The 10,206-nt window shown below is 42.6% G+C and overlaps 1 protein-coding gene across 1 annotated transcript; it reads right to left on the bottom strand.

Moving 5' to 3' along the window:
* Positions 1-4,397: 4,397 nt before the first annotated feature.
* RPL37A (ribosomal protein L37a) lies at positions 4,398-9,825 on the bottom strand (the record flags this gene model as incomplete). The annotated part of the gene is made up of 4 exons (XM_043993355.1): positions 4,398-4,546; positions 6,554-6,636; positions 7,548-7,676; positions 9,583-9,825. Coding segments are annotated over 4 exons (519 nt in total), but the record flags the coding sequence as incomplete, so codon positions are not given.
* Positions 9,826-10,206: the final 381 nt, after the last annotated feature.

Raw genomic sequence — 10,206 nt, forward strand, 5'->3', positions numbered from 1 at the left:
TATCTACTGCATCACCTAGCTGCCCCCAAAGATCACTATTACGAAAATAAAGTGTTCTCCCTAAATTGCAGGTCTGTTTATATTGCCCCTGCCCCCTATTCATTAAACTCCAGTGGCTGCCTATCACCTTCAATATTAAATATAAAAACTCTAGTGTTCAAAGCCCTTCATCACCTGCCCACCCTACTCCAATTTTCTTATGCCTTATGCCTCCCAGCCCCCAGGCCATGTACTCTCCTGTCCAGTAACACTGACCTACCTGCTGTTATTTCAACAAGAAAGTCCACACCCTCACACTGGGCATTTTCACCGGCTGTCCTACATGCCTAGAATGTTTTCCCTGCTCATCTTCACCTCCTGGCTTTGCCAACTTCCTTCAAGACCCAGGAACTTACAAGAAGCTCTCCTCGTTTCCCTTTCATCCTAGTGCCTTCCCTCTGCTGATTACCTCCCATTTATCCTGTCTATTGCTTGTTTGTTTGTTTTGTTGGGGTTTTTTTGTGGGACAATGAGGGTTAAGTGACTTGCCCAGGGTCACAGTGTCAAGTGTCCGAGGCTGGATTTGAACTCAGGTCCTCCTGAATCCAGGGCCAGTGCTTTATCCACTGCGCCACCTAGCTGCCCCCCTATTGCTTGTTTATACATAGATTTTTGCCTGTTTTCTTCCCCATTAGACTCAGGAAGCAGGAACCTTCTTTTGCCTTCCTTTATACCCCCAGAACCTAATACAGCATTTTCAAGAGGGGAAAAATTATAAAGGGATAGTGATAGTGGTTGAAGTTGAAGAGACCCAATGGCTTACACAGACCAACATTATCAGAGTCTATGGTTTATCAATCACGTTCCTCAAATCCTATTGCTTGACTTAAACCAAGACACACATAATTCCTGAACTTTAGAGATTACATATTCACATCAACATATGGTCTATTAATATTTATGCAGCACTAATAACTGTGAAAGTAGGTGGCTTGGTCATGCTGTAGCTGTGATGGGTAACAGATGGACAGTCCAAGGACCATACTGATACTCACATATTGTGGAAGTAGGTCTAGACCAGGAGCCATTAACAGCATTCCTAGTTGGCAAGTATCATGCCAATCCGGGGAGTATACCTGATCCTTGACTCTGGGGTGGAGGAAAGTCTTTGGCTAAGCACCTCCTGGATCAGGCTGAGCTCCCACCAGACCCCTCTACATAGGCTCCTTTGCATAGAGGAGGGACTTTGCATAATCAGCTTGGAAAGGCAAACTAGAGCCAGATTGTGAAACCCTTAAATGTCAAATGGGAGTGTTTGTATTTTAACCTAAAGGCAATGGGGAGCCACGGAAGCTTCTTGAGCAGACAAGTGATACATAGTCAGAACTGTGTTTTCGGAATAATAATTTGGCATGCGGGCATGACTTAGAGAAACAAGATTGGAAGCAGGGAAACCAATAGGGAGGGTATTGCAATAGTCCAGATAAGAATGGATGAGAACCTGACCTAGGGTTGTCATGATTTGAGTAGAGGGGACAGATGACAGAGATATTGGGGAAATAAAATCAACAATACTTGGCAACTATGAGATAGGAGGAAGAGTAGAAGATTCTTTAGTTGTGATAGTTGGTAACCTCAGAAATACAGGAAATAGGGAAGTTCCTGTCTACTACAATGTTACAGAAACTAAGTAAAGCAGCAACCAAGGAAAATGGGGTGTCATCGTATAGGGTGCTGATACAGTTGACATCAGAAGCTGTAGATCAATAATGATGGGTTGCAAAAGGGCCATTAGTTTTATCGGTTGCTAACTTTGAAGCTATTTGAGGTAAATAGTAGAATGCAGATTTTAAGGGGTGAAGTAGGAGGCAATGAGTGCTTTTCTTCCCCCAGCTGAATCAAGTGGAGGATGGGGGTCCTGAGCATGAAAGTACTAGTAGTTAAGACTGAAGATGACAAAGGTGACTGAAGGGCAAGCTCCTAAATGGGAAGAGATGGAATCGAAAATGGACTAGAGCAAAGGAAAGAATACAGAACGATTTTAACAAGTGAAGTTCAAGATTCTCAGGAGGCTCACTTTAATGGCCTGTTTTTTGTTTTTAAGTTAGCATGGTCCTGGGGCAGCTAAGTGGTGCAGTGGATAAAGCACTGGCCCTGGATTCAGGACCTGAGTTCAAATGTGGCTGTGTGAACCTGGACAAGTCACTTAATACTCATTGCCCCACAAAAAGCAAAAAAACCCCAAAAAGTTAGAGTAGGGGAGGAATGTGAAGGGCTCTTTTAGAGTCACAATCAAGCCTGTTTCATCTATAAAATGGGGGAAGGGGGTTTGGAATGGCTTGTAAACTGAGGAGATAGCAGCACCTGACCAGCTAAGGTAGTACAATGGATAGAGCACTGGTCCTCAAATTGGGAGGGCCCGAGTTCAAATCTCACCTTGGTCACTTACTAGCTGAGTGACCCTGCACAAGTTCACTTAACCCCAACATCCTGGGCCATCCTTATATCTTGCAGCAGACTCAAATGGCTCTGGAGAGTGAGGGTGGTGAATTGGCAAAGCTTTCACTTAAATCTAATTCACTGCCAAGTCATAGGTCCTCTTCAGGAATGAAGGACAAACAAAAACGGTGCCTAATACATAGGTGTTTTATGCATATTGACTGACAAACTCCCTGCTCCAAATTCTATTTTAGGACTTGACCTAAGACACTAATGAAACACAAAAAGGCCAAAGGTGGATCCAGTTCTAGATCGGTTGACGTCTAACCACTGTCACTACACACTGGGTCCAAGTAATTAACTCTGAATACGCCTCCACCTCGTTCGAGAGGATAACAAGACTTTGTCAATTGCCTTTTTGAAACCCAGGTGGATACTTTGACTCCCCAAAGGCACAGCAAGTTTATCCAAAGAAATCAGGCTAACCTAGCCTCATTGGTTTTTGCCAAGAATTAAAAAGAACACCTAGTCTGAAGAACATTCTCTTTAGATAATTGCAAATCCACCCATCTGCAGTACTGTGGCACCTGTCCTCTTTTCTGTTTTTCAAACACCAGTGAAAATTCAGCAGTCACATGTATCAGTTAGAGACTCAATGTTTCCTGTCTTTCCCCAGAAGTAAAAACACTGATGTTTTGCCCCTAATTTTCCCAAATTAATATAAAACTATTCAGTAGGCCTCATAAATTCTATTTAAAACAAAATTACAAATGTACTCTAAGTCACTCACCTACTTTGTATACATGTCCTATCATTCACCGAGAAACCAAGTCTAGGTTTGTAATAGAATTCATTGCTGTTTGATCCTCTAGACCTTAGCTATTCTTAAACTGTGGGTCACAAAAAATTTGGCAAAAGGTTATGTATACCTATTGTAAGGTTGCTAAAATTCTATAGTCTAAAATATCTAATGAGTGGTCGCCAATAAATTAGAAGCTTTAGCAAGAGTATTTAAGTATTTATTAAAGAGCATTAGGATCTAGGGGCAGCTAGGTGGCGCAGTGGATAGAGCACCAGCCTTGGAGTCAGGAGTACCTGAGTTCAAATCCGACCTCAGACACTTGACACTTACTAGCTGTGTGACCCTGGGCAAGTCACTTAATCCCAATTGCCTCACTTAAAAAAAAATTAAAGAACATTAGGATCTAATGATCAGAGAAAGGTAAAAAAATCTATTTCTGAGACCCCATCATGCGACCTACACCACAGTGAGGTCAAGAACAAAAAGGATCCTTCTCTCGGCGGAGCTTTCCTATCTCCAGCAGGTGGTGTCACTCCAACCATTACACTATATACCCAAGGTCACATAAAAATTTCAGGTGAAAAGGGGTCATGATTGGGAAAATTTGAAGCCCTGCTCTAGACCAGTGGTTCCTAATCATTTTTCAGGTCATAGACACCCCTCAAAGCCCCTTGGGGGAATTGAGGTGAAGCCTATGGATACCTCCTTGGAATAGTTTAATGCACAAAACAAAAATACATATTAATTTATAAAGGAAACCAATTACAGTGAAATAAAGATATAATTTTTATATCAAGTTCATGGACCCCTTCATCACCCAAGGACCCCAGGATACAAGCCTGTAGTTCTACTTCATGTTAAGAAAAATGTTTCCTTCAACCCTTATAGACAAATGATTTTAACAAACCAGGTGTAGAATGCTAAGAACACTGGGTTTAGAACTGAGACCTTGACTGTTATGGAACTTTACAAACATCATTATAGTTTGTGTAGATGTCCCAAGTCTCTGATGCATGTTAAACATTATGGTTCTGTGTAGGTTGGGTCTTTTCCCTCCAATCACCTAATTCTGTGAGAAGAGAACCAGGTATCCCCACCATCTCAACCCCAGCTTTTAAACACTCTGTACTAACCAAATATCTGCAAGGCAATTATGAATAGATTCAAACAATGACTATTAAAAACCAAAGTGATTTTTTTTATTCCATAAATTAACCCATTTATTGTTGGACTATGGGCTACAGATATTTGATGGGGAGATTTTACTGGTCTTTCAATTCCTTCAGTCTTCTGATGGCAGATTTGACTGTAACTGCAGAGGTGGTACTGGAAAGAAAAGCAACAAAGTCAGATTTTCCAACATAAACAGCTACTTTAACACAAGAAAAGATGTTATGAAACCCCAACTAGAAAACTCTTTAAATGGCAAATGGAAAAGTAATCTGCCTTTGCTAGTTTCATCTTAATGTTAAGATCTCTTCTGGGATTTCCTAGTGGGACATGCAAATTATACTCAAAAATAATTCATTCCTGGAGACTACTTTAAAAGTCTTTTGCAGAAAGGTAAAATCTTGACTGTACAGCGTATGCTACTATTGCTTCTAATGGTTCAGTTGCCAGCAGAAAACAAATAAGCAAACAATCAACTTTATGAGGTACCACTGAAACAGCACTGTAGTAAATAGATGGCCTTTAGTATTTTATTGTTGTTTTAATCTTGATCTTTTATAATAGCTAAGAGAACTGAGGTAGGACAGGCAACAGTTAAAAAATTCTAGTGTTCAGCAGTCATTCACACCTCAATGCTTCCTAATTTCTGCTCAATTTAAACAATCCTGGGCATCTGATTAATCAGACCAGAATAGAGAACTAAGTGGCAAACTGGAATGAGGAGAGCTTCAAAGAAGCAGGTCTGGGACAGCTAGGTGGTGCAGTGGATAGAGCCCTGGATTCAGGAGAACCTGAGTTCAAATCCAGCCTCAGACACTTAACACTAGCTGTGTGACCCTGGGCAAGTCACTTAACCCCAACTGCCTCACCGAAAAAAGAAAAAGAAAAAAGCAGGTCTGCATACCAAAAAGAAGCAGAATTGTTAGTGCGTGGAATTAACAATCACTTTTATAGGTTTTGTTTAAAAAAAAAAAAAAATTCCTGAACAGTTTAAGGAAGACTTCATTTTTCATACACTGACCTTACTTTGTCATAGTTCACAGCTTAGAAAGTTTCTGCAACACTAAGCTGGCAAACACTACATGGAATATTTCTGAAAATGTTCTAAAATTACCTATATTTTCCTTTGTTGCTGACTCATACTTTTTTTTTTCAGGGCAATGACAGTTAAGTGACTTGCCCAGGATCACACAGCTAGTTAATCTGAGGACAGATTTGAACTCAGGTACTCCTGAATCAAAGGTCAGTGCTTTATCCTCTGTGTCACCTAGCTGCCCCCAACTCAGACTCTTAAGATAATTATCATGCTGACCCCCATGGCTACCAAAATGTCACATAAGTATGTAAAAAGTTTGACAAATATGTCCAACATAAAAATGGTCAGAATTAAGTTTTTGAAGTTTTAAAAAAGACATTTTTGACTTATAAACCTCTCCATTAAATTGTGATCAACTCTAAGTCTTGCAGAAATGTTTTTAAAGATTAACAAAACTGTATGCAGCATGTATTCTGTATGTGATTAGAATTCTGACTCATTGAGGCTGGATCCAATCGAATCCTGAAAAGTTAGTGCTACCTCAGTCCTTTGGTCTTTTGATTTCTTAATATGGCAACCTATCTGTAAACAAAGGATTCAAGGAGTGTCTGGGGTAAATTGTCCAACATCATACTACTGATACAGACCAAAGTCAAGATCACAAAGACAAAAAATATTTTTGCCTACCTCCCCAGAAGCTAACATTCTATGAGATACAACATGTACACATTTAGGTATATTCAAAATATAGGAAATTTTAAATATAGAGATAGTTTCAGGGATTAAGTAGTACAGAAATTAAAAAATGGGGAGAAGTGCACTGCAGACATGAGGGACAGCCTGACAAAAGCTTAACACACCAATGATTTCCAAGTGAATTCGAGGTTCTGTATCTATAGCACTGCACAACTACCTCTTTCCATTCACAATGGTGAAGCCCTTCTGCTCAGGGCCCAAAGCATGCGTATGTATTCATAACTGTGTTTTGAGTGGCAAATGAGTTGGCTACATAATCTGTGGCCATGGAACAAAGTAGACTTTGTGGGCATCAAAAATGGAGCAACCTTCTTAGCACTGCCCACTACAGAAACATGTATTCTACACACAGAAACACAAAACTGACTTACTTGTAAGTCCATGCACCACCAGCAACTGTTTTCATACAGGATCCACAATGCCAGATACCCACAGCCCGTCTCTTCATTTTGGTCTACAAAAAAGAAATTTTCCACATGAACTAACCAAAAGCCACGCTGACTTTCTTAAACCTTCACACAACTAAGATTTTAGCCATTTTAGCTCTTTAAAAGCTGCCAGGTGTGATGCACAGTTCGGGGTAACAGTCATGTCCTTTCCTTTAGAATTTTTTCCTCCCACACCCTCAAATTAAGAATCTTATCTAAATCTTCTAGTCAACAAGTGTTTATTGACTGCTGTGCATATATATATATATTCCATTTAAGTCTTTAATACTGTCTAGATTTAGCCTCATTCCTAAGAGCTCACATTTATATAGCACTCTCCCCCAAAACCTTTTAAGCAGGTAACATCATCATATCCATTTTACAGAAGAAACTGAGGTTTAGGAAGTGATTTTGCCCAAGGCTACAGATAAGGCAAGGACAGAGCTGGAATTTAAGAGCCATCTTGTACACCTTTTACATCTGGTAAAGAACCAACAGAAAAGCCTTAACCTAAGCACCAATGCTATTTGCTCTGCTCCCTTCAAGCTCTCCACTTCTGTGCCTTTGCTCAATGTCCCCTGCCCTACATGCTCCCTCCTGTTCATCCCCTCCTTCCCCTAGAATTCCTAGCCCCTGTCAAGGTTCTGCTCAAATGCTACCACAGGGTTTTTCCTAATCAACCCAAGTTGTTTGTGATCCTTCCCCAAATTTAAATTTTATTTTCTCTGCCTTATAATATAAATCCCTTGAGGGCAAGGACTATTTAAGTATTTTTCTTTTTATCCTTAGGGCTTAGTACATTGCCATACACAAAGAAGGCATTTATAACTCACTAAGCTTGGTTTTAAGGATTAAAAACAAGAGAGAGGACAGGAAACAATACTTGGGCAGAAGTTCTAAGGATGGTATGGCAAGTCTCTTTCCCTATGTTACTCACCTTGCCACAGAAGGAGCAGGTATACTTGGCATGCTGGCTAATTTCAATTTTCTTCACCATTTTTCTGAGGGATGCACCATAACGTGTTCCATATTTACCAACAATTCCGACCTTCTTGGTGCGTTTAGCCTGTGATGGTCCAATTTCAATAAAACATTTAATTAATGAACTTATTAAGACTTAGAATACAAAAATAAACATTTCTGGGTGTCACAGCAGATAAAAGTGATGCACCTGGAAACAAGAAGACAGGAGGTCAAACCCAGCCTCAGGCACTTAAATGGCAGACCCTAGTCCAGGTCACTTCATCTCTGCATCCCCAACTGCAAATTGGGAATAATAGCACCTACCCCCCAGGCTTCATAAGGATCAAAAGTAGTAAGTTTTACAAATCTTAAAGCACTATAATAAACACGATTTCATTTCAAGAGCAAGCTGGATAAACCATGATACAATGGAAAATAACCGAAAGAGGATCAGTAAGCAGAGACCAATTCAAATCCTGCTTGTAATCCATACTAAACTATGTGAACCTGGTGGGCAAGTCATTTGACCTCTCAGTACCCCCAGGTAACTACTAGGTACAAAGGTAGAAATATGCACTGAAGGGCAAAGTCTGGAGTCAATCAATCAATCAAACCATCTACATTTATTAAGTACCTAACAGCCAGGCACTGAACTAAGTGCAGATGAGGACACAAAAAGATAAAGACAGTCCCTGCCCTCAAGGAGCTTACAATAACAGCTGAAACCAAAAGCCACTCACTTTAAAGTACTGAGTATGAGTTTTATCTGATCCCAGAAGGCACCTGGAAAAGAACCCTACACAAACTCTAAGGAATCTAGCAATAGACTTTTTCTAAAAAGCTCCAACCATTAACAACTCACTTATATCCTCACTAAAAAAAAAAACCAACCAAACAAAAATTAATATGAACAACCCATAACGGTTTAATCAGTCAAGGCCCCCAAAAAGCAGTGCCTGTTAATTACCTCCAATTTTTCCTGCGTATATGCGTGTATATATGTAAAATATGCACGTGTACGTATGTAGCCGGTGACATGTCTCTTCTATTAGTGTTGGGCCCCTTGAAAAGCAGGCCTTTCCCCCTTGTTCTTCCTTGTACCACCCCCCCACGCAGCTAGCATCTGCACAGCTCTTTTAGGCCATTTTTGCTGTTCGGCTGCCTCACTGCATGACCCCAGATGAGGAAACTGAGGCTGAGCTGAGTGGCTTGCCCAGCTATTAAGTGTCCGAGGCCACATTTGATATCTGCAAGAGGCGTCTTCCTGACCCCGGCCCAGCATTTTATCCACTCCACCACGACAATGCCCCATTCTACAGATGAGTAAACTGAGGCAGGCACCGAATAGCTTTGCCTAGCATGGAAAAGCTTGGGTCTCCCGGACTCCGCCTCCAGCCACCTCCGCGTTAGGCCTCTTAGCACAGAGGCCGGCAAACAGTAGGCGCCTGATAAATGCTTCTAGGCCGGCTGAACGCCGGGCACACGGTGGGCGTTTAGAACCAGGCCCGTGTTTCCTCGCTGTTTCGCAGCAAGGGTAACCGAGGCCGGCTTGCCCACACGGCTAGTAAGGGGCCGGGGCCGGGGCCTAGGCCCGGGGTAGGGGCCCCGGACATCCTTCCTCCTCCACAACACCCGCTCCCCCCCCTACTCCAAGCCGTCCTTGGACGCCGGGGTCCGGTCCCCTCTCTCCCACTGCCCCTAAACCCTGCTGGCGCCTTGGGCGCCGAGGGCCCGACCCCGCCGCGGCCGTCTCCTCTCCATCCCCTTCCCTCCCAGAGGCGCAGGCGCAGTCGCGGGGCCCGGTCCTTCCAGGCTGTGCAGGCCGCGCGACTCCCCGGGCCTGGCCCCTGCGCCAGGTCCTGGGGCAAAGGCCACCCCGGCGGCTGGGGGCCTGATGGGGGCAGAAGCTGGAGAAGGAGGCCGGGGGTAACCTGGGTCAGAAGGGGGCCGGTGGTAGGGTAGATGGCGGCGGATGGAGGGAGGCCTAACTCGGGAGGGAAGCAGCTTACCATGTTGCCAATCGCAGGCCCGGAACTTGAAGAGGAAAGAAGAGAGCGCGCACGCGCACTTTCAGGGCCGGAGACCGGAAGTGAAGGTCGTGGAGGTGGGACTACATAGCAACAGAACTCTATGGCCGGGCGGTAAAGTCTAGGGACGAGTCCTCCAGGAGGCTTTTCTCTCCGCCCCGCCCCCGCCGTGGAAGAGACAGCGAGTTGCAGAACGTTAGATCTGAAATAGAATTCATAGGAATATAAGATTTAAAAGTGAGTGGAGGGGGCAGCTAGATGGCACAGTGGTAAAGCACCGGCCCTGGATTCAGGAGTACCTGAGTTCAAATCCGGCCTCAGACACTTAACACTTACTAGCTGTGTGACCCTGGGCAAGTCACTTAACCCCCATTGCCTCACTAAAAAAATAATTAAAAAAAAAGTGAGTGGAGACTTTTAAGACTTACTTTACAGATCATAGGATCATAGATATAGTTCAGGAGTTCTTAATTTTTGCGTGTCGTCCTGAACACCTTTGGCATTCTGGTTGAGATTTAAAAATGCATAAAATAAAATACATAGGATTACAAAAGAAACCAATTTTATTGAAATGCAGTTATAAAAATATTAATAGCTAATATTGTT

The sequence above is a fragment of the Dromiciops gliroides genome, chromosome 3 (genome assembly GCF_019393635.1).
Source record: "Dromiciops gliroides isolate mDroGli1 chromosome 3, mDroGli1.pri, whole genome shotgun sequence".
Classification (NCBI taxonomy): domain Eukaryota; kingdom Metazoa; phylum Chordata; class Mammalia; order Microbiotheria; family Microbiotheriidae; genus Dromiciops; species Dromiciops gliroides.